Source organism: Chaetura pelagica, unplaced genomic scaffold, assembly GCF_000747805.2.
Source record: "Chaetura pelagica isolate M959 unplaced genomic scaffold, ChaPel_1.0 scaffold90, whole genome shotgun sequence".
Lineage (NCBI taxonomy): Eukaryota > Metazoa > Chordata > Aves > Apodiformes > Apodidae > Chaetura > Chaetura pelagica.
Genome location: NW_009953496.1, coordinates 17,553,352 through 17,577,593, shown reverse-complemented (window position 1 = coordinate 17,577,593; position 24,242 = coordinate 17,553,352). Strand labels below are relative to the sequence as shown.

The 24,242-nt window shown below is 36.2% G+C and overlaps 1 protein-coding gene across 1 annotated transcript in view; it reads right to left on the bottom strand.

Moving 5' to 3' along the window:
• Positions 1 to 1,574: 1,574 nt before the first annotated feature.
• The window catches only part of TINAG (tubulointerstitial nephritis antigen), a 36,674-nt gene continuing 14,006 nt past the window's right edge, over positions 1,575 to 24,242 (bottom strand). Inside the window, exons 7-11 of the mRNA XM_009999194.1 lie at positions 19,055 to 19,235; positions 18,489 to 18,534; positions 13,897 to 14,002; positions 2,802 to 2,847; positions 1,575 to 1,791 (exon numbers count right to left, since the gene is read on the bottom strand). Coding sequence (XP_009997496.1) covers positions 1,675 to 1,791; positions 2,802 to 2,847; positions 13,897 to 14,002; positions 18,489 to 18,534; positions 19,055 to 19,235 — 496 coding nt within the window. The 3' untranslated portion in view covers positions 1,575 to 1,674. The remainder of the gene's footprint in view (positions 1,792 to 2,801; positions 2,848 to 13,896; positions 14,003 to 18,488; positions 18,535 to 19,054; positions 19,236 to 24,242) is intronic.

Below are 24,242 nucleotides of genomic sequence, written 5' to 3'. Positions count from 1 at the left end.
AATCAACTTGAATACAACAAAAAACCCCAGAGTTGACTGAATAAGTTTTCAGAGCCTTATTCACTTCAGAGCTAAATTAAACTCTTTTGAAATCTTGACATTTATGGAATTAATACATACCAAGATGTTGGGAAGCAGCTGATTAGATGGCTCAGTACACTTTCCTCTCAAGGACTTTTTTAGCTCACTAAACCTAGAAGAGTTAGTTCTCTCAGAGCACTTATCTCTTCCAAAAATTGTTCGTGTTACAATTTGCTATACATTTCAAGTGATAAAGGATTTTGTGTCTAAATTCAATTTACTGTATGACACTAGAGGCCACAAAAGTGCTTGTTGTGCAGCAGTATGATATTGACATTTTAATAATAGCTCTTTCAGCAGTGATGTGACATAAATTGTGACCTAAGTTTAGCTTAAGAGACATTATTTCAGTGACAAGAACATGTGTTGTGGTGTGGCTGTGTTCACTGGAATTTCATGGCAGGTTTTTCCCCATCTATTTAAGACACCATGCCTTTTTCTTTCACATCATCCGGCCTTTGGATTATTTGGAACTAAGAGGTATAAAAAGTAGATAATTTCTTCTTATATTTACAGCTCAAATACCTTTATTTTAACTAACAAATAGGAACAACAGTCCTTAAGCCTGTCAAGATTTGTAGCAATGCTGATAGGAGAGGATTCATGCCCATAGGCTTTTTCTTCAGACAGAGGCAGCTACATCAGTGTTAAGAGTGAAAGGAGCTCTGGTTGTCTTGTCTGCATTAATGATCCTCCTGGTCAGCACCCAGAAATGTGCCTCATCTACTGATTTGTCAATGGAGACGAGCAACAGGATGTCTTTTCCATCTTTATCCGTAGCATATGCCTGTTCCCAGGTTAAACAATGAGTGGAAGGCAAGCAGTTCAGGAATTAGTCATGTCTAGACTTAATTGAGGAGAAATTACATTTTCTTCTTTATTTTCCTTTAATTAAATAAATTATTAGAAAATGTACATTTCTAATTGTGGGTATGAAAACAACAATATGCTGTTTCACTGCAAGCAATTTTTTATATTACTCTAAATGCATAGACTTTGTGGGATCTATTAGTAAAATGTTAATTTCCTGGAAGAGATAGTGACACACAGATACAACTTATCTAAGCTACAATAGGAAGTAATTATTCTGCAACAAAATCAGAACTGTACTTATATTTCTTCAGAATTTTTTATCCAGTATGAACATGAGCTGAGCCAATTCTGTGTGGAAGAGCACATAATATTTCTGAAGTGGTTTGTGACCAGAATACAGAATATTGTAAAGACATCAATATTAAAATGTAACTCAATTTCTTTCAGGCACTGCTGAATCAACCATTAATAATATAACAAAAATAGTGGTGAGATGTAAATTACAGAGGAGGGAACTTCCTGCTCTATGAGACCCTGAGGTTTTTAGTAGTCCTGGATACAACTGGCTATTAGTGTAAAGGAGTGTTTGTAGCAGGTGTGATCTGAGAGCACTGTGATGGCTGTGGTGTGTTCAAGTCAGAAGGCCCTAATGAACCAAAACAGAAAAGAAGGTAACATACAGGGAAGACATTTTTATTTCTCTAGAAAGACTAATATGGAACAATGGAGAGAATAGATACATAAATCAGAGGATGGTACAATACGATTTAGAGTAGAAGACTATGGCTGTCCCAAGGTAGCTAATATCAGCTTCTCAATATCACACTCATTTTGTCCACGTAGAATCCTAAAATAACCATTTTCTCCCCAGGATTTTCCCCAGGAATTTGCAACAATCTAAAGAAAAATACAGATGAAAAAACCACAGAATTTTAATATTAAAGGAGCATTTTAAAAATTCAAGGTGTAAACGACAAAATTAATATTTCGTGTTAGAGTTTCTTTTTTAAGAAACAGAGTTTCTCAGGTTGGGTGCACTGAGAAATGAAATGCAGCTTTTTCTGAGTTCAAATAATTTGTTCCTTTCTGTTCTGATCAAAATATCAGTTCCAAACCCAGGGTTAATAAAAATGGAATACTATTTCTGAACCAAGAACGGTCAAAATTCCAACCACAACTAATCTGTTAAAGACAGACCCACGATATGAAGAAAAGTTGATTTTTAATAAATTAGGTTTTGTTCAGGCAGATGAACATATTGATATTGAGCAATTTAGTTTCTAATGAAGTCAGTAGAAGTTTTGACCTAGATGTAAATGAAACTACCTACCATAAGCCCTGCCATCCACTGTATAAACCTTCTGCTGAATGCAGGAATAATGAGATGAGCTGTTATTCATAATCAAAGTGATAAAATCTGACTTACTCTAAATGGCTAAATGCCAATAGTTAGGGTTGGTTTTTTTCTGTTTGCTGGGTAACATTTGCTAACATTGCTTAAATAAATAACTTGTCTTTTCCAAATATTTTAACAAATAATATTGATCACTTTTTTTGAGTCTCATTTGTAGGCATCAAAAAGAACTGAGTCTTCATGGGAAAATTTAATGACATTTGAGAATTTGCATAAGATTTGAGACAGAAAAGACAGTTTAAGAAAAACCACAGACATAGGTGGGAGATTGGATGAAACAGGCTTTTGAAATTGAGGTAGGTGATGGTATAATTTTAGGGTCAGCATGATAAAAGTTGCCTGAAAGGGAATAGAATAATGTGGGAGACTTTAAGATGAAGAAAACAAAAAATAGACGCTGAGAGAGTGAATGAAAGGAAGTTGTTTTTAGATATTCTGTGTTGTAGAGATTTTTTTGTCCTACCTCAGAACAGAGTTCTATGGATTCACTTACCCAGAACTTCTGTTTCTGTTCATTTTTTTTAGCTAATTCACCCCACCTGTTACAAAAGATGATATTAGTGAGATATTTGATGCATATGTTTGTATTTTGTACCTTTAACCAAGTAACTAGAAACATACCTTTTCTTAGTTAGTTATCCTAATTTCAGTACCAGAACAAAGCACAACTGATAGACATCTCCACGTTTAAATAATGAACTCTCATGATGATGAAAAGTAAGAGAAGTATCCTGCTAGATGAAAGCCAAATTGCCATTAGGGACTACAAGAAGTTTATGCAAGTGTAGTTTTAGTTTGTCATTGCAAAACCTGTTTTTATTGACAGACACTCTCCTCTGGAGAGTTTGGCAGCTGAACTGAACAGAACTGAACTGTGTAGGAGTATTGAAATTAAAGTGAACATATTTCTTCAATTCAGCTGGAGATCCCTAGGAACATTTTTTTTAAAGATTTCCTTCAACGCCTTTTCAAAAATAGCTGGTGAGCTGGGACTGAAAATGTTTTCTGCTTTTCTCTGTGCAAATTAAATTACTGACAACTTAATCTGTTTCACTGCACAGTGTGGGGGACAACCTGTAAACTTACTTGATGTTTCTTTGACATCTTTGAGGACATACTAAATGTTGTGGCAATATCCATGAAGTCATACAAGATGGGGCAAAAGTATTTCTAAGGAGTTCAGTGGGCAAAAGCTGCACTGCACACCTCAGGTAGCTATGCAATCATGGTATGCCTACTGATTACTTAAAGGGCTCTGGCTCATTTTGCATTTATAAAATGAATGCTGTTCACAGGTCGTGGTGATTGGATATCTGTAAAAGGGAAAAAATGAATAGAAAATCAAAGATGTTAACTTCTACAGGTGTTTTCACAGTATAAAGTTAGCTCTAGAATATACAGGATGCCATTGACAGGGTGTTTATCGGTTTATATGCCAGAAATACCAGGTGCTTGAGTTGTATTTGCAGCTCTCCATTCACTTTGAAAGGCAAGCAGCAAAAATATGATGAGAAATCCCACACTGCAAATAGGGAAATTAGAATGGTTGTGTCATTTTTTGTAAAACAATTTGAACAGCCACAGTGGCATTAGCTCTTCTTGGTTAACAGTGAACCCTAACATAAGTGGAATACCTGCACTTCCAGCCAAGGGGAAAAAAAAAAGCAAGACAAATTGGTGACTTGGAGACAGGTGAAGTCTGGATTAGTTGCAAGTACAAATTGTAGCTACTACTCATTAAATGCAAGGAAACATAAAAACAATGCTAGTCATTAGAACTATTGAATATAACTGTTTTTTTAAAAAGACCTCATAATGCTTTTCTTTCAATTGCCATGTGAAAGTTCAGGGATTATTAATAATCTTTGCCAAATATATTTCAGATACAGTTTGCCATGATCATAGATTTTCTAAAAAATATATGGTAGGCTATCTGATTTCATATCAGATTCAGTTTTCTTTCTTTCCTTGTGACCATTTCACCCAGTAACCCCACGTCAGCTGCAGTGTGAAAGTCCAATATTCACATGTCTTAAAGACAGAGGAAAAATGCCTTGAATTTATATTAATGTATTCCTCCATTCAGCACTACACATTATCTCTCCCACTTGTCTGAGCAGGATGATGGTCAGTTCCTGCAGATTCATATTTCTGTGATTCAATATATTTCTAACATTTGTTATTTTCTAGAAAAAAAATATCAGTAAACTCCTTGTTTCATATAATTACAGGAATATATTGAATCTCGGCAATTTTTCTAAATGGAAGAAAAATTAGCAACCAAAATTTTAAATTATCATTTCAATCCTTGACTATAACATATCCATGAATTTAATTTCCTAGGTTTTGTTCCATCATAGTCAGATACAAACCGAGATCCTTGACATATGGCTTTTATCCTGCAGTTTAGAAAGCAAGAGCTGATTACTCAGTAAGCATTCATCCAAACACTCTAAATTAAACTACATTAAAGTATACAAGACTATGGCTAGCAAGTCAAGAAAAGGTACTAATCTTTATTCAGGATCTGCTGTTCTGCATCCTGAGTATTGTGTCTAGTTTTGGGTTTCCCCATTAACAGACTTGAACAAGACCAGCAGGAGTCCACTGGGATGTTTGGGATCTGGAGGACATGGTGTACAGGGAGAGGCTGAGGATGCTTCCTTTGTTCAGCTCTCAAGAGAGGTTGCTCAGGGGAAACCTTTTTGTTGTCCATGGCTTTACAAAGTACAGGTATGAGGACATAGAGCAGACTCTACTGGTATATGCACAGCAAATGGTCAGAAAATAACAGTCACAGTTTTCTGCAATGGAAATTGCAACTGAATGTAAAAAAAACAAACATATTTTATGACAAAAATGGCTAGGCACTACTGGCTTGAGAGTTTATGAAAGAGTCTGTGCGAGTTTATATTCAGAGATATCCTAAACTCAACCTGAGAAGCCCTATGAACCTTAACTATGAAGATGGTTCTCCTTCAAGCTGGAAGATTAAACTAGATGATCTTCAGAGATTTCTTCTAATCTAAATTATATCCTTTTTCTTTGCCATAATTGGACATAATCAGTAACACAGTCAGTGAAAATCACTTGATCTAAGATGGCCCTGCCAATTTGGGGTGCAGAGAGTTGGACCAAATACATTCCAGTCTCAATCAAAAGCTCTATGAACTATTACATTTTGTAATCCATGTATAGATTAAGTGTATTAATAGATTGTGATGAGACAAGTGATTTTGCCAGGTTTTTTTATGGTTGCAATCTGAAGAGCAGATATTAAGGTTGATTTACTCTTTACTGATCAAAATCAACCAACCCCCCATACAATAAGCAGGGACATCTCACACTAGATCAGGTTGCTCAGAGCCCCATCAAGCCTGACCTTGAATGTCTCCAGGGATGGGGACCCCACCAAGACTCTAGGCAACCTCTTTCAGTGGTCCCCCACCCTCCTATTAAAGAACTGTTTCTTAACATCCAATTTAAATCTACCCTGCTCTAGCTTGAAACCATTACTCTTTGTTCTAGTCTTACCCGCCCTAATGAACAGCTCTTCCCCAGCCATCTTATGGGTCCCTTTCAGGTATTGGCAGTTTGTTCAGGTTTGTTCCAAAGCATGTCTGAGATTCACCAGATTTCATTTATGCCAGGCTAACATGCTTCTCTAAGTCTGAAAAAGGATTGAGCTTTAATGGACACAGCTGTTGTTTTGTGAACCATGCTCTGCATGTGTCATGTTTTTCAGTGACACATGTTTATAGCCTGATGCCAGTTTGATTTGATATCTCGCCTTTGGGAATGAATGCCAGCTCTATCAACAGCATTCTGGGAATTTTCTGGCTCATTCATGCTAATGCACCTTCTAAAGAGGAAAGAATTCTTTCAACAAAACTCTAAAGCGTAAAATGTTTCTGCAGTAGTATCTCTAGGAAAGGAGGGCATATCTTCTAAAATGGATTAGTCAATTTTCTAACATAGATTTCCCAGCATAGGTATTACATTTGTTCTTTGCAATTTATCTTTTTCACTTTTCCTGCCTACATAGTTACACTTCAGTAGCTTCCATGATTTCAGCCTTATTGATGTAGTCAATTCATTCTGCATTGTATCCCTTAGCTGCACCTATCAATATGTTAGGGCATCCAAGCACACCTTCCACTTTATGCTTAATTTAAGTTTAGACTCCTTAGATAAAATAAATCCCTAAATATCCTTCTGTTGCTAAACCAGGTATCTGAGCATGAATTTTCTGAATTCTAAAGAAATATAATGTAAAATTCAGTTTGAATTTTAACTGTTGTAGTACTTTCTGCTGGAAGTATCACTCTTTGAAATATGAACAAAGATTGACTTAGAGAAACTTGTTAAAATAATCAGATAGCATTTAGCAATCTGAAGATAAATTCAGAGGAAATTTCAACCTTAAAAAGACACCCCATGCAACACTACAGGAAGAGTGTCTGGAAAGCTGCCCAGAGGAAAAGGTCCTGAGGTTATTGGTCCATAACCAACTGATTATGGGCCAGCAGTGTGCCCAGGAGGCCAAGAAGGCCAACAGCATCCTGGATTGTATCAGGGATAGTGTGGCCAGCAGGACTAGAACAGTGATTGTGCCCCCGTAGTCTGCATTGGTGAGGCCACACCTTGAGTACTGTGTTCAGTTTTGGGCTCCTCACTACAAGGAAGACATTGAGGTGCTAGAGTGTGTCTAGAGAAGTGTAATGAAGTTGGTGAAGGGTCTGCAGAACAGCTCTTATGAGGAGTGTGTGAGGGAACTGGGATTGTTCAGTTTGGAGAAAAGGAGGCTGAGGGGAGACCTTGTTACTCTCTAAAACTACCAGAAATGAGGATGTAGCAAGGTGGGAGTCGTTCTCTTCTCCCTGGTAACAAGTGATAGGACAAGAGGAAATGGTCTCAGGTTGTGCCAGAGGAGATTTAGATTGGATATTAAGAAAAATTTCTTCAATGAAAAGGGTATCATGCATTGTAACAGGCTTCTCAGGGAAGTGGTTGTGTGTCCATCCCTGGAGGCTTTGAGACATAGTTTAGTGGTAAGCTTGTCAGTGTGCTAGGTTAAAAGATGGACTTGATGATCTTAAAGGCCTTTTCCAACAAAAACTATTCTATTATTCTGGGTATTTGTGTGACAAGTTGAGAAAATAAGAGGTCAAAATACATAGACACTAACAACCTAAATGTATGTGGGGATAAAAGGCCAAGCAGAAAGAGAAAATTGTCATGTATTACTCCATAGATAGAACAGGGGTAAGAAGTCCAGGAAAAAAAAAAACACACACAACAAAACCAACCAACCAAAAAAAACCATCAAGAAGAAATATCCCAAGGATGAAGTCATTTAACTCCCAGTGCAATTAGTCCCCAAATGGAAATTATGGGGACTTAAAAGTGAGTTGATTCATTCTTGGACAACATCCATTAAAGAAGAGTATTACATTTTCCAGAAGATGACCAAAATGGTCTAATAGCACTTTTTTGTCTCTTGCTTTTGTGAGTATTCCAGCTTAGTATTTACTCCAAATGAATGACATTTCAAAAGCAACAGGTACTGGACCTCATTACTCACACAGAGAGGGAATCTACTAGGGTTATTTTTACAACCCTTTAGACCACTAATATACACACCATCTTTTTTAGGAAAAGTTTTCAGCCTTACCCCCTTCATATTTTCTATTTTTATTAAGAAAATAAATAAGAGATTGTAAGGAATTGTTAAGGAAAAGGTCTGCCTATCAATTACTGAAAATCACTTTTAAAAGTGAGTTTTCTTCTGACTGGCAAAAATATTCTATAAGAAGTAAATCACTTTGCTGTTCCAAAATGAAACATCATGATCTTCAATCAAAACTAACCTTGAATAAAAAGAAGTAATTTCATTAAGCTGTATTCAGTCCTTTTCCAGTGAAAAAGTAAGCAAAGAATCTCCATTTACTCAAGGGAAACCAGATCCAGCTGACTGTAAAGAGAATTCTTATACTCTTTCAGATAAAAGGATGAATACTTGTATGCTTGCATAAAATGATTTTCATAGTTCTGTGACCAGTTTTATATAGTAGAGGCACCGTAGCTGTCCTTTTTGATAATAACTTTCCCTTTATATTAACTTTGTAGGAGTAGGCCCTGCAGGCATACACTGCTTGAGAGTTGAAAAACTAGAATATGGAGATTATTTCAGTATTCTTCCACAGAATGAAAACTGGTTTTGTTTGAACATTCTATAGTTTCTTTTTCAAGAATTTGTATCAATGCAATGAAGGTGGACTTCACAAGAGAAGCATAAAAGAAACTTTCCGAAAAAAAACATGGTCATTGATAATTACATATTCTTGAATAAAATAGCAAAACAAAGCAAGAAATGCAGCCTAACACAACAAAAACAAGGTCATTAGTAGTGGCTCCAGCACTGAGGTGTTTTGTAGGAGACCAGAAACCAGACTGTACCATGCTTACATTCAGCCAGATAGGTAAAATGCTGTTAAAAGCAAATTATCAGTGTCAACAGTTAAATTATCCCCATATCATTAATCATATGGGAGACAGTATCATGGATTTAACTACATGAATCAGTAGACACTGTGTTTCTTTCCTCCATGATCTTCTAATGTATTTCTTTTTGCTGTAAAATATTTTTTAGGATATAGCTCTGTAATTTTTAATATCTGATGTTGATTGTCTGACAACAACAAAGTGTATTTTATTTTTTTTTCCCATGAAAGTAAAAGGGAATTCAACCCAACGTTTCTTTAGTCAGGAAAAAATAATCTGGTTCATGACTTCTGGAGGTTAAAGATGCTACTCATTGTTTTTCTGACTCTGTGCTGCAGTGAGGAAAAGTGAAGAGGAAAATTAAGGGAAAAACAATGTCTTCAAAAGCAAAACCTGAGATGTCACTAACAGTAGTCACTGATATCTATTTTAAGACTTTGGAATTTGCACGGGTGAGTCATTTAATTGGGCATTAAATCTTAGAATGTTGTTGCTCTGCCTGACTATCCCCTCAACTCTGAAACACGAGTTTTTGCCTCACATGTCAATTTTATCTCCATTAGTATGCCTTTTTGTGTTGAGAAACATTCAACTAATGTTTTTTTCAGGGCATAGATGTTTCAATGCCATTTAATCTGCTGCAGTATTGAATTTAAAGCTTCCAGTGAATCATTGACAAAAATAGAGGGCAAATGTGTTTCCATTTAAGGTACACCTCTAAATGCCCTCTTATGAGAGTCTTTTGTCATTCTGAGAACCTCCCAAACATCTGTAAATCTGTTTTTCATTAAACAGTATCTAAGGCTTTTAATAAAATTATTCTTGTCCTTTCCAGGCCTTAAGGTAACAGTCCATAGATTTGAGTGTAGCCAAAGACTTCGGCTTTTGGGGCCTTTCTTAATTTTTCAGTATTAGGGGATCAGCAGATACAGCTTTTTGAGTGAAGGTATGGATCAGACATTGTGGTCACTGGTACTGAAGGGATGCAGAGGAAAGAATCAGAATCATAGAATGGCTAGGGTTAGAAGGGACCTTAAAGATCATCTAGTTCCAACCCCCCTGCATGGGCAGGGACACCTCCCACTAGATCAGGTTGATCAAAGCCTTATGCAACCTGGCCCTGAAGACCTCCAGGAGTGGGGCATCCACAACCTCCCTGGGCAATCTGTTCCAGCATCTCACCACCCTTACAGGAAAGAACTTTTTCCTAATGTTCAACCTGAGAAAAGATTTGTCTGAGCAGGCTGAAAACGTTAATGAAGGTTGCTTTACTTCACTGTGCCTAACTTTGAAAAGAGATGTGTTTGAACTAGAACCATAGATATTTAAACCAATGTGTTACCTATAGACTGAATAGACTTTGGCATCTTTACACCATCAACAAATTGCTTTGTCTTTTCTTTCCCTGAGGAGAAGGAACTTTTTCTTTTTTTTCTTTCTTTTTTTTTTTTTTTCTTTTCTTTTTTCTTTTCTTACTGGAGGAGTAGAAGATTAAAAAAAGAGATGTACCAATTTTACAGACAATCTGCTATAGTGTACAACAGACTCTTGACAGGTTTGTTCAGCAGCTCTAGCTTGAATGTATAGATCTGAGACACAAATCTGCTACCAAGCTCATCTCTGATGTGAATTCAGTCTACTTATATTATTAAGCGATTTTCAGATAAAGATGACAATTTCACATGTCATTTTCCCATCATTAGTCATCTTAAAATAACGGAGTGCAGCTGAAAAAGTGGAAGTTACCAAACTTTGACCAATTGACCTTCCTTACTCCCACTTACCATTTGCAGTTTGTCAGTCTTAATTTTATTTTCATTCTGATGTCATCAAAAGTTCTAATTATATATATACACTCATATGTACATGTGTACATATACACATATATATACGAGACATTCTGAAGATAATATCCTACTGTAAATGTTAGGTACTAGTCAGAATGTAATTTTATTTTTAAGCTACTTTATGATGCCAGTACAAGTGGGATTTCTCTAGTCTAAGCTAGACATTTTAATGTTAGGTGTGTCAGTCTGATATTACTCCCTAGGTTCTTCTATAGTCAACAAGGAGAAATAATATCCCACAAAACAATTCAACTCATCTTAAGATAGATACCTAGGAGAGGGCAGATGAATAGCCATGGAAGAAAGGGAAAAATGACAACCTAGCAGAGACACAGAAATCTAACTTCTACACATCAACACTTAGCTGTTATGTATCCCAGTCTGTTACTCATTTTTCTGCTTGCCTCCCTGTCTCTGGAATACTGACACAGAAACTGTTTGAGAAATCCCATCATTCAAATGTCAGTGGGGTGAGTCCATCCTGCCTTCAAATTGCTGAAAGCCCAATTTCACTGTCCATAGAGACCGTGATCAAAGTCAGACAGTCTGTTTCCCTCAACACCTTCCTCCTGCCTATTCCACATTTTCCTCTCCTCCTTCCATGCTGTTCTGTCTTTTCCCATTCTCTCCTTGAATCTGAGGTTACACAGTACCTCACTGAAAATATACTTATTGTCCTATTAGAGTTGATTTTATAAATAAGAAGCCTTCAAAATACCGAAAATTATAGCAATTTTGAGTCATAGAACAAGGGAAGTCAGTCAATGCATTTGCAATCCTTTAGAATGATCAGTTAAGCAGTTCATATGTGAATTTCTGATTTTGTACAAATAACTCTTGCAAGCTTCACCAAAATTTATCTCCACTTTATGACTCAATCACTTTATATGTTGTACAATTCATGTGCCATTAAAGGCATTCTCAAAATGTTTCTGAGAGATCACAAATATCAAGTCAATATGATCAGTCATTATTATGACTGTCATTTACAAATATTTAATCTCTTTTACAGAAGGGGTTATAAATAACCCCTTGTTATCAGCCCTATCCAAGGAAGCATTCAAGCTCAGACTAGATGGGGCTCTGAGCAGTCTGTTCCAGTGTGAGGTGTCACTGGTTATTGTAGGGGGTTTGGACTAGATAACCTTTATAGGTCCCTTCCAACCCAAGACATTCTATGATTCTATGATTCTATTAAAAAAATCAGGCTACAATAAACATGAACCCACACAAAATTGCTTTCTTTATTCTGTGTCAGCATGTGTCTACTTCTTTTTTTCTCTCAAAGAACCATCTCAACAAAGCAGAATGCAAATAATCATTAGTATTTTTATTTGAAGTCCAATTTTAATAAGATTCTCAGTTAGTAAATAAATGTTTTTCCCGCATATCAAAAGTTGAGCCAGGTTGAGGTTTCTTGTATATCATTGCCTTCAGTTTTCTTCTTTTTCATTCACTTCTCATGTCTTTTTTCAGTATACCAGATCACTTGGCTGGCTTTTCTCTTACTCTGTTTTGCACTGACTATTCAACACAATCCTCTGCAGGGAGCTGCAAGCCTCAGTCAAGGTGCTCAGATTTTTGTTCCTCAATGGCTCCTTGCCTAAGGGCTTCTATCCTTTCCTTTCACAGCCTAACAGCTGCCATTTAAATCAGCATCCACTTCAGCACATTAATAGCCCTCCTCCTCTTTCTGTCCTCAGTCATCAGTTTGTCTCCCTGTGCCATTCTGGCTTAATCAATCACCTCAGTAGGTTATTCAGCATGTATTTATGTCAGCATATCTGAGGGAGTTGCTATCATCAACCTACCTTGGGACAAGCTTGCTACATACCTCTCCCAATGCCTGCACTCACAGCCTCACAACAGCTCATCCCTGAACTGAGGGTTTTAATTACACTGCAAATTTTACTGGCTCATTTTATTGGTTTCTCATGGCCTTTCCAATATACTTTAAATACATACACATAAACCAATACATACCAACTGATAGAATCACAGAATCATATATTGGTTTGGATGGGAAGGGACCTTAAAAATCATCTAGTTCCACACCCTCTGCCATGGGTAGGGAAACCTCCCAGTAGACCAGGCGGTTCCAACCCTTATCCAACCTGTCCTTCGTATTTTCCTAATTCAGTCCTTCATTTTTCCATGCTAAATTCCAACCTGCCCCTTTCATTACTTGAAACTATCACTATAAGCATACTTCAGGAGCTTTTCCTCTACTTTTTGCAGCAGTCAAAGGGTCAAAGAAGATCTTGCATAAGCCTGCTTCTTCTCTTTGCAGCTGTGCCACTATCAAGAACGTTTCTAAAATTCATAGCTAGCAGTTTTCACCATCAAAGGCATTGCCATGTCCTTTACAAAGATATCTTCACTAAGATCACAAGCACTAACTGCACTTTAGTTTATGACTCAATTTCTTGAACTACATGTTGAAGATACTCTCAGTAATCTTCCTAGGACAGGCCTGAATCATTATTATTTGATATTCTAGATCACTTATAAAATATTTGTTTGAGACTCTGCAGTCATTTCTCTGCATAACTACTCACTCAGTGATTTAATAAACTCATCCTTGCTTATTCCCTCCATGTCAAGGAATAAAGCCCTTTGCTGTGTTCTGTAATTTAAGTGTATGCATCATTGGATACTTGTCTTCTTAATAGGGTGGCACTGGTCTACATCTGAGGTGAAATCCACTAACATATTGTACACTCTTTTCTGCAGCAGTTTCAGAGACGTATGTGTATTTCTTCTGCGTCCAAAATAAAATCAGCAGCATCCCAGCAGCAGCTGATTTCTGTTTGGGGTGTAAAAAGCCTGGACTGCTGTGCCAGTAAGCTGTACTTGCAAATTAGGAAGTTACTTGCAAAATTTTATGCTTCCATTTGCCTTCTGCTTGGTGACATGTTTGGATGAAATTGTGTCCATTTTTTTCACAACTTGTGTGCATGGAATACTTTTGAATACTCATAAAAATATTTCATTCGATAAACCAGCGTATTTGAAGTTTTTAGAGGAAATGTTAGAGTAGATTAAAAGATTATGGGTCTATACTTCTTTCCCAAGTTCTCTAAAATTCTCAGATATGTGAAAATGAAACAACAATCTTATGTTGGAAGCTAACATTGCTCCACCTCTGATAATGAAAACACTTGCATTCTAAACTGGTTACTACATTTATAGCTAGGAGATAATAAGGGCAGAAGAATATGCTTTACTTATCCTTACCCAAGGAGTTTGACTGAATGAGTTTTCCATCTAGATCCTGCTTTCTGGGAGTGTCTGTAGATTCCTTCTTTGTAAAGGAAAAAATCTTCATACACTTTCATTATAGCTAAAAAACAATAGGAAAAACCAGCACAGTCAGTAAACATTGCTTCTCTTCTTGTTTGCTTTTTGCATTTCACCAGTGAGATTTGTGTTGTGTATTGGACTGCTTAAGTGTACTTTGTAATTACACTAAATTCACTAATTGCTTACAAATTCCCTACAGTGAGTGAACAAAGTGAAATATTTTGACAGAGTTCTCTCAGAGGTCTCTTGTCAAGTTGAGTTTCCCTGCCTTGGAAACTCTCTACCATGGACTTCTTTCAATACTGTAAGAAGAAATATTGCCTCATATAGGCTTACATAGTTTTTCTCAATACCATTGAAATCCAGTTCAATAAAATAGGTCTAAATTACCTTTAGATTCCAGTGAATCAGAAGCTTCCAACAAAAGCTTAACTCCAACTTACTTTTAGCTTATAATTTTAACAGTCTTAGAGTGTTACACAGCTTTGAAGATGAGAATTAGTGAAATACAATTTCCTACAGTCTTCCACCTTGTGAGTTGAAGAAAGTAAAGTATAGCTTTCATTGACCAATTTTTTTGTGGTTGGAGCATTTATAATGTATGTGTCTGGTATAGATTTGTGGTGTCAAGTAAGGTGAGCTCATGCTGCAGTTTTTTTGTGTCTGGCATGCTTTCCAATTTATTTTTCCTACTTGAATATTTTCATAAACTTGAAGGAAATTGACTATTTTTATGACATTTTGGCCTCTATCATACTTGGCTGAAAACAGAAAAGATAAACAAATTTTAAGGGATGAAAGAGAGAAGCTCAAAACATGGTTAAATGAGCCCACTTGCCCAGGAAACTTGGCTAAAAATATACTTTGGTAATGAGACTGGTTGCATAAAAAATGTATGCCAATAGTAACACACAGGGAATAAGCAGGTATGATGCTACTTAGGTAAGAAGTCCAGAGTAGAGCTATATCAGTTACATCAGAATTAAAGTTAAAAGCTTTTAATGAATAAGGTTACAGCTCCTGCCAAGTTGCCTGCAGAACCAAAGCTCACACATATTGACAGCAACAGGCCAAGTGAGAAATAGCACAAACTTTATTCTTGGTCTCTAGCTGCAAGCTTGGGACTCCCTTACAACTTTCCGCAAAGAATTCCCCCTCCCTCTGCCCCCAGGCTCCCCAGTGTATAGGGCAAGGAGTTTAACTCCTGTGGATGTTCCTGTACCACTATGAAAAATATGAGCGGTTACGGTTTCTGAGCTGCCAGAGGAGCCTGTGGGGGGAGGGTTTTAAGGCCATGTAAAGGAACAGAAAGAAGGAAGAGGACTCTCACTGGCCTTAGTCCAAGTGATGGTGTCAGAGGAGAAATGAAGGGGAAGAGTCACTCAAAAATTACTGTAGAGGCTTCCCCAGATCTTGTTTAGATACCTTGGCCAGGAAGTGGCAAAGAAACAGAGGTGAGTGCAAGGACTGCAAAATTCACTTCTCCTGCAGGAAATCTGAGGTTAGAAGAACTCATCTATCATCAGGCTGAGACAGGAGTTTCATTTCTGAATCACATTGTTCTTTGAAATCAAGGTCCATATATTCAGTTTCAGGAAACAATTAATTATTTATCAGCAACTCTAAATCAAACGCGTGTTCTTGGCTCTATAATGAAACATTATACCTAAATTATTTCCACTTAAATGAAATAGAAAATTTTGAATTATGTTTCCAGAATGAATTTAGTCTACATGAGAGAATTTTATCCATTATTACATATTATACCTTCATTTAATGTGTACATGTGTGTATATTTATGTATTTTTATGTATATATACTTTAATATATGTATACTCATGTATATTTATCTATATGTATATACCTTGCAATCAGGAGGGTATAGTGTTTGGAGTGAGCTAAGTGCATGAAATATAGGATGACAGACAGATGATAATTCAAAATCAAGCACTGAGATCTTTTTATTTAATCAGTGACTTTGTACTGATATAAACTGTAACTTGGACAGGAGGAGGTGATCATGGTCCACCAGCCAACTCTTTTCCCTCCCACGTAGAAAAAACTTTGCATTTTCCAAGACAAATGGATGAATTACTAGTGAGTCAGAAGGGGTAATAAATTTTCTAAGGCAGACTGCAGCTGATGCAGGAGCCACCCCAGTCATGACAAGCTGTCAGATCTAAGCATATAAATGCAGCTAATTATAAGATTCATCACTCTATGGATTTCTTAGCATAAAACTCTTAAATAAGAGTTTTTAGAAGAAGACATATGAAGGTATAAAAACCAAAAAGTACTTGCTACAAAAGGAAATTAATATAACACTGTACATTAATGTAGACTAGTGTTTTCTTTCTTGTGTCAGCTCTTAAAATATTCCTTTGTTTTCCAAGATCATGATAACTGAAATTCTAGTTTTGGTTGGGGCAAAAAACTGATGCTTTGTCAACTACAAGTTAGCTTTATTTTGCTTGAGACTGATTAATGTGACAGAAAGGATAATTTTCCTATGTCAGCACCATAACTAGTATTTCCTGAAGTCCATTAAAAAAATAAATTTTAAAAAATAATGAATGGACTATATTAGACTGTCTCTTATAATGTTCTCAAAGCCTTAATGAAAATTCATTATGTTTATCTGAAAATGGATTTTAAAAAGTCATCATTTTCATATGAAAGTGCTGATCATTCATTTCCTGTACCATATAAAATAATGACATATGTCAGGGAGAAAATGTCATTCAAAATTGAAAGCTGTATTAAAAAAAACACAATATTTCAATTGCAATCCTATACCTGTTTTAATTCTGCTAATAATGCATATTTTTTTCTTAACTTTGAATATTCAAAAAAATCCAGGTGCATTCATCATTAAACAGGATGACTTTCTACATTATGATCTTGAAAGGATCTTTGAGTGTTTTCCAGCTATTAAACATTACTTATTACATTAGATAAGACTTGCCAGAAGCACTTTGTAATTTCTTGAGGAATGACAAGTGAATGAATAATGGAAAAATCTCTTTCCAGTAGCAGATGATCATTTGCAGAATATTATGGGAAAAAAAAAAAAAAGTATTATATGGTTTTAAAATTCGAATTATGCCCTGATGGCATGTGTAGTATGGGAAGACAGATGAGAGAATCAGTGACAAATTATTGGGTCATAACTGTGACTCATTTAAAAATCTCATTATAGCAAAATGAAAAAATGGAAAATTATTCACTCAGTTACACACTCTCAGTTATAAACTCTTGTTTAAATTTTGATTTTTCTCCATACAGCATTCCCTTAACCTGATACATTTTCTCTGAAAAAGAATTGATATTTAATAAAATTGTATGAGTTATTCAGGGTTTAAAATCTAACAAATACCTGAATACACATTATTTTATGTGGAAGGTTTAACACTGAGAGATTAATGCAGCAAACTGTGTATACATAGACTAAGAATACAATATTAGAGAACAGTTCTGAAATTTTATCTTGAGGATCTTAATTTTTTCATTTTCTTATAGCCAGCAGAAATTGCTGTAATCCCTTCTAGAACAAATGCAGCATGGGAAAAAATTTTTTCTTTGGACAAACTTGGACAGAACAAAAAAAATTAACTAATTTCGACTCCATGATACACTGAAACTAATGAAATCTAATCATATTACTTCAATAATAAATTGGAGGTTATGAAAATTCATTATATAATGGAGGGCAGTAGAAATGCAGAAGTCTCCTGAAGTAAAATGCTTTTGTTTTGCATCAGCCACCCATCCGAGAGAGGTGGACATCCCGCACTATGACCTCTCTCCGACACCCCAAACCCCACATCCCTCCATCTCTCCAGTTATACTGTTCTAGGGTGTGGGAAGGAATCTGCATTTTCAGGTGTTGCGAGCACCTTCCATGGCTGCAAATGAACAGTATTCAGGATAAACAACTCTTTTGCAGTCCTTCAGTCCCTGCTCTAAGAGGGGAGGGATCTTCATTGCAGGGTTCAGTTTCAGCAGAAAAATTAAAAACTGATAGCCACATGCAACCAACAAGAGTATTTGGGCTCTGAAAGGGGAAATTCTAGGAGTATTCCAGCACTGAATGATTTGCTGGAGGGCCTGCAGACTGCAGCACTGCCTTCAGAACAGAGGAGGCTTGGTGGGTTAGCATCAGCCAGTGGGCGAATCAATCCCAGCACCAGATAGCAGAGATTTGCAAACATGTGATTTCTCCTGCACAACTCCAAATTGTTATCTCATCAGTGAGCAAGGAGCTGTCATGGGGAAGAAGGCACATTTCCAGCACACAAATTTTGTGCAAACTCAGCTCAAGGTTGTTTTACTCATCATGGACTCTGATGCAGTGTAACTGCATTCAGGAGCACTACTTGCCACTGAATGTCCCTGGATGAACTGAAGCGCAGGCCTGTTTTGTTCACTGGGGAATGCAATTTGTGTTTTCTAATATTTCAATAAAAGGACATTGCACACTTCAATTATTTCAATAATAATATTGTCATCTTCCAAACTTACCATACCTTGCACTGGTCCTTTGTCCATGATTTCTTTCATTATATCAGTTTCCTGAGGGTTAGAGAGGGCAAGAGAAGATAATATATTAGTTTAAATTAAATTAAAACTCATACTATGTTTTTGTGCTCTGTGTGTGTGTATATATATAGCATAAATGTACCATAGTACTTGTATTTCTGCTACAGGATATTTAGTTTATCAAATGAACAAAACCTTCAGAAACACATTTAAGAAGAACTAATACATAGTTAAGACTGCATACTTACTCTTCGATCTCTAATTTCTATAGGATCACAAAGCAACAGCTTCAGAGAGATCATGTAAAACTGAGAAACTATAATGAAATTAAACTTTTCTGAAAATATAACGTGTCCTGGTTTGAGCCAGGATGCAGCCAATTGTTGTCACAGTTTGACTCAGAATCGGTAATTAAACCAGAGATGTAAGGGCAGTATGAAGGAAAATTCACAGCTCTAGACTTTTAGTAAAGTAAACGTATTTCCACATGCCAGATAATTTTCAAACAGCAAAGGAGAAAAATGGGTGATACAACAGGAGAACATGAACTTACTTTTGAGGAGACCCTGTAGTGAGAGGCACAGCGGTAAAGCCGATTGGATTCTTCTAACGCATTGGGACAAGGGCCATTTGTGTAGTTTTTCCCATATTCACTTGACACATAACACTGATTTTCACCTGATGACCCCAGGTGACTGTTCCAAAATGATGGATAACAAGCATAGGATACAACCCTGTTCATATGGGGGAAAAGAAGAAAAAAAAACAACACAACTTTATAAGAAACTTAATTAAACATTTTTTTCAGTTTCATTTCAAGCTTTTAACTACTTTAAAACCGTTGCATTCCAAGTAAATCTACAATGTTCCTCATCCTTCAAAATGTGAATGTTTTGTATCTCCAAAGGGATGCCATTTGCTTCAACTCATATACATGATGCACGTGATTAAGTTTCAGTTGAAGTAGTCCTCTGCACTATGTAAATATGTTTCAGCACTTGTCACCCAGTACATTAATCTCTTTAATAATGCATGAAAGTTCACACTGAGTAAGATCAATAAATTAACGATGTTGTCAACAGGATCCAGTTAGCAAAAATGGCTTGTGAAATGGGCATATTGCAGCAGAAATTTTTTAAGGTTAATGAACCATTTTCTAGCTTTGTTTTTTTCTACAGGAGTGTTGGTGAAAAGCTACAGATCTTTTTAATTATTTTTAGCTGAAAAATCCTCGAACTTTCCAGTTTTCTGACAGCATAAAGGGAACATATGCTCACATTTTTATGAATGCTTTTTGAGATAAGAAGTCCTATATTCCTTTTTTAAAGTTTTGGTATAAAGAATTGGTGTCCTGTCCACACATGAGTAAATGTGGAGCTTCTTCCCAAGAGAGGTATAATCTTTAATGATTAAGACCAATAGCTTGATACTAAAAACAAAGCACTGAGTTTTCAGTAAGGTAATGAAGAATCCAACCACAGTGCAGTATGAGGGGAACTATTTGGAGGTGGGGCTGGTTACTGGGTTCCTCCACCTTCATTATAGGGGGAAGTAAAAATAACAAATTATCTGGAGTGAGGGACTTTGCTTGGGTTGAAACACTGACAAAATATATGACATAGAACAGGTGAGACTGGGTAGTCATCAGAGAGGTGAAATTTTACAATTTGACAAATTCTTGCAATTTTACAATTTTGCTATTTTGCAGTCATGTTCAGGCTATTACTGTTTATGCCTGAAAGTCAAAGTAGCCCAAAGACAAACTTTGTGACTTACAAACATGTTATGCAGTGTGCACAGAAGACTGGGGACTACTCCAGGGGGCTTTGGCCACAGAGCTCCTTTAGTCAGTTCCTGGCTATTGACAACAATGAGCCTCTCATAGAAACTAAAATAGCAGATAGTGCCACGATACCACAGGGGTATGTGTCTCATCTCCTGTCTGTTTCTTAAAAAAGCATCTATCTCAATTTTTTTTCTAAATGCTGAGATTTTTAGCTCTCATATACAGCATTTACATTTTTCCTACCACTTGTAAAAATTTTGCATTTAAGCTTTCAGTTTCAAGGTTTTAGGGTTTATCTGCAGGATATATTATTATATTTAACACTTCCAAATGAAAGTCTATATTCTAGATAGAATTTACTTTAAAAATGTTAAGCCCAGTAATCACTGGGCAGTTCCTATTCTAAAAAAGATATGGAAACAGCAAAAATCTATTTGTAGAGAGAATCATGGGGCAAATGTGCAATAGTAAATATATTAATTACATTTATTGTTTTAAACGAAACAAAGAATCAGAAAGAATCTGTCCAACATAATTCTAGTTGCAGGTTTCAAAAACTCAAAGGCTTTTAAAACTAATAACATCAGAGGTCTAGCTGTGGAGCTGTGACAGCTCACCTGAGACCCAATACCATGCTAATTTTGGATTTGGAAATCTCCAAAGTGCTACATCAAATGAGCTTTGAATAGAGGCTAAGAGCTTTCATTCCATCCAAGAACAGAGAGAGGTTTCAAGGGGTGGTTTCAAGGAAACGCAGGGGGTGATTTTAATTCTTTACCTTGACAATCATGAAATGAACTGCTGCTTAATACAGTAAGTCTGTTTCTTTCAAGTATCTTATCCTAAATTTTTCAGGCATTCTGTCTAACTGACCATCCTTTTTACTTCAATAAATTGAAGGAAAAAAACCCATATATTTAAACTGAAACACTTACAGAAAAGCATACCAATTTTTCCACTTACTACTTTATTTGTTTTATGAGACACTGGGACCTCCTAGTTTTCTGTATTACATTGTTAGATGTTTCCAAAACATTATGCACATTTCTGTGATAATACCATGGAGGCCTATTAGATAGTTTATTTTAAAGAGCATAATTAGATAGTTCACTGAAGCAGAATATTTTAAAAAAGGAAGTCCTATAAGAAGGATACGTATTTAAGCAGCTCACTAATTATACTAAACTTTTAGCTCTCTCCTGAAACATGAGTTTGCACATGGTGAAGCATCAGCACAACAGTAGTCATTGGAAACATTTCAAGGAGAAGACCTTGACAGAAGAGTCACAGAAGAAAAACATCAGTAAATTTGAATGTGTTTATGTGCAAATATTCATACAGATGTACAAAAATACTATCAGGAACAAGCAGTATCCAGAGAAAAGCAGAAAAAGTCTGCAGTGTGTTGATACATTCCTAGCAGAATTCATCTGAAGTCATGTTTATGTGCTCAATCTAATGAATTTTTTTGTGGTTTTATTTCATTTCTGTATTTGAATTGTGAGATGAGAACATAATTTTAAATGTTAGATTATGTCATTAACAAGTTGGCTAAAAATAACAATAACATAATACCCTCCAACTCCTAAGAGCCCAAGGGACAAATCAGATCAAACCTTGGTTAGGAGCCATATTTGCATTCAAGTGTGTGACCTTTTTATTATCTGAAAATTATTTTTTTTCCCCCCTTCATGCTTAAACACTGTGACATTTTTATAATATATAATACTATAATATCCCAAATTAGGGCTGTTAACTGAAATGCCTAAAATTAATAATGCCTAGAATACAGATTAATTCTTTAACTAATGGAGAAAGACAGAGACAGAGAGACAGAGAGAGAGAGAGAGAGAGAGAGAGAGAGAGAGAGAGAGTGTTAAGCAGTGATTCAGCTCTACTTATAATAGATTTCATTTTTAATTGGGTGCTCAGTGATTCTGAAAAGTCAGGTCTCAGCACTGGCCTAACCTCGCTGAGCATTATGGAAGACTTCCATTGACTTCACTGGGGATTGTTTATGCCAGCATTTGATTTTCCTGAAAATGTATCAAAAACCTGAAATAAGCACTTCAGAAAACAGAAAACCAAAAGCTTTAGAGTTGCATCAAACTCCTGCAGTGCAAATTTGGAAGCCCACACAGAAAATCAATGTGTTTCCTCCCTACTGTAGGACATAGAGATAATGAAACATATTATTGCAATATACTGGCTCATAAAATAAAAGTCACTTGAAAGAGTCAGGAGCCAAGCAATATATAGTTAGACTCATTCAAAAGACACTTCAGAGTTTAATGCCATAAATATCAGGTTTTTTCATTGTAAAAAGCAAAAGTTAATGGACTACAGAGTTTTATCTACAAAAATTATTAATTTATCAGTCCAGTATATTAAAAAGTTTATTTTTATATATTCATTGTAAAAAGCAAAAGTTAATGGACTACAGAGTTTTATCTACAAAAATTATTAATTTATCAGTCCAGTATATTAAAAAGTTTGTTTATTTTTATATATATATATATACATATATATATTTTGATCTTGACCACTGTCAGAGACAAAATATTGGGCTAGATGGATCCTTGCTCAGGCCCAGCATTCTCAAGTTCTTTCAGTATCTGTCCTCACAGATACTCAGATATTTTCCTTAAAGTGTTTATTTATGCCTGGAGCTGTTGGAAGAGAATTTGCAATATAGTTTGAACTTGAGGAAAGAAAATCAGGATTTAGAAATGTTCTAAGTAGACATTCTCATGTGTGATATTTTAATAGCAAATCAATCATGGGGTTAAGAATGGGTAGCAAGCAAAAGTCTGTAAAAATACATGTTGGAGCTAGAGCCATGGAAACAAGAGAACTGGATGAATTAATAAGAAAAGAGTCTTGAACTGTAGAGACATATTTGAGATCTAGATAGAATAAAAAAATTTGAGATGGTTCTCAGAACTGCCCTACGGATTCTTTACTCAGGCAGCTGCAAGAGGCTGGTGAACACCATGAGGCATCTCAGGTAACTGAGCAGTAATGTCAATGCTTGGGATTTTGGAGGTATAAAGGCAGTTCTCAGGACTGCTTTGGTGAGCTGAGGTGTCCTGTCCATATGCTACGAGGCTTCCATCAGTCAGAAAGCCTGCTCCACACACCACTTTCACACTGGTGCTCTAAGGGCAATCAAGGAACAATCCTCCCACTGCTGTGTTTACAGCAGCATGAGCTCCTGTGGGTAACAAAGTGCTTCACACAGCTTCAGCCTTCTTTGGGTTCCATATAGACAAAAGCTAAATCTTCTGCTTAAACTGCATCTGCAGAACAGGCTGTGTCACTAACCACACTGTGCTAGGTTAAAAAAAAAATAAAATTAAAAAAATACAGCTTTCTGGTATAGGAATAATATTGCTATTTTGGGCTCATGGTGTTTATGCTGTTACAGGGATGATAGACAGGAGGGAATGGAAGACTGGGAGGGAGGTTGTTCCATTGCTGTGTTCTTCAGGGATTTGTCAGCGTTGTGTTCTGGCTCCAGCTTGGGATGGGATAAATACAGTTTGCATTATAGAAAGACAATGTTTGATCCTGTAGAATATTCAGGATGTTGTCTCATGCAACTGGCTGCTTACCCAAGATTATTTAACTTGAAGAGCCTTTACCCCAAGAGCCATAGAAGTTTTGACTCCACTTACAGTGGTGTCTGAGATAAAAATCCTTTCTTGTTTGTCTTGCTGTTATAGAGGTTACCATTTTCCCCAGCTGTTTCAGATAATGACAACATCCAGATGTAATGAGGCTTAAATGGAAACTCAGAGTTTTCTCACTAAGAGCCCTCATTCAAAATAGTATTAATTTCTTTCCTTGGGAATGCTTCGTCATTCCTGGGCTTCACAAAGATGCTTTAAAGGATATGTAAAGGGAAGAGAGTGATGGTCTTGATGAAGTAATACAGTTAATCTGACTTAGAACA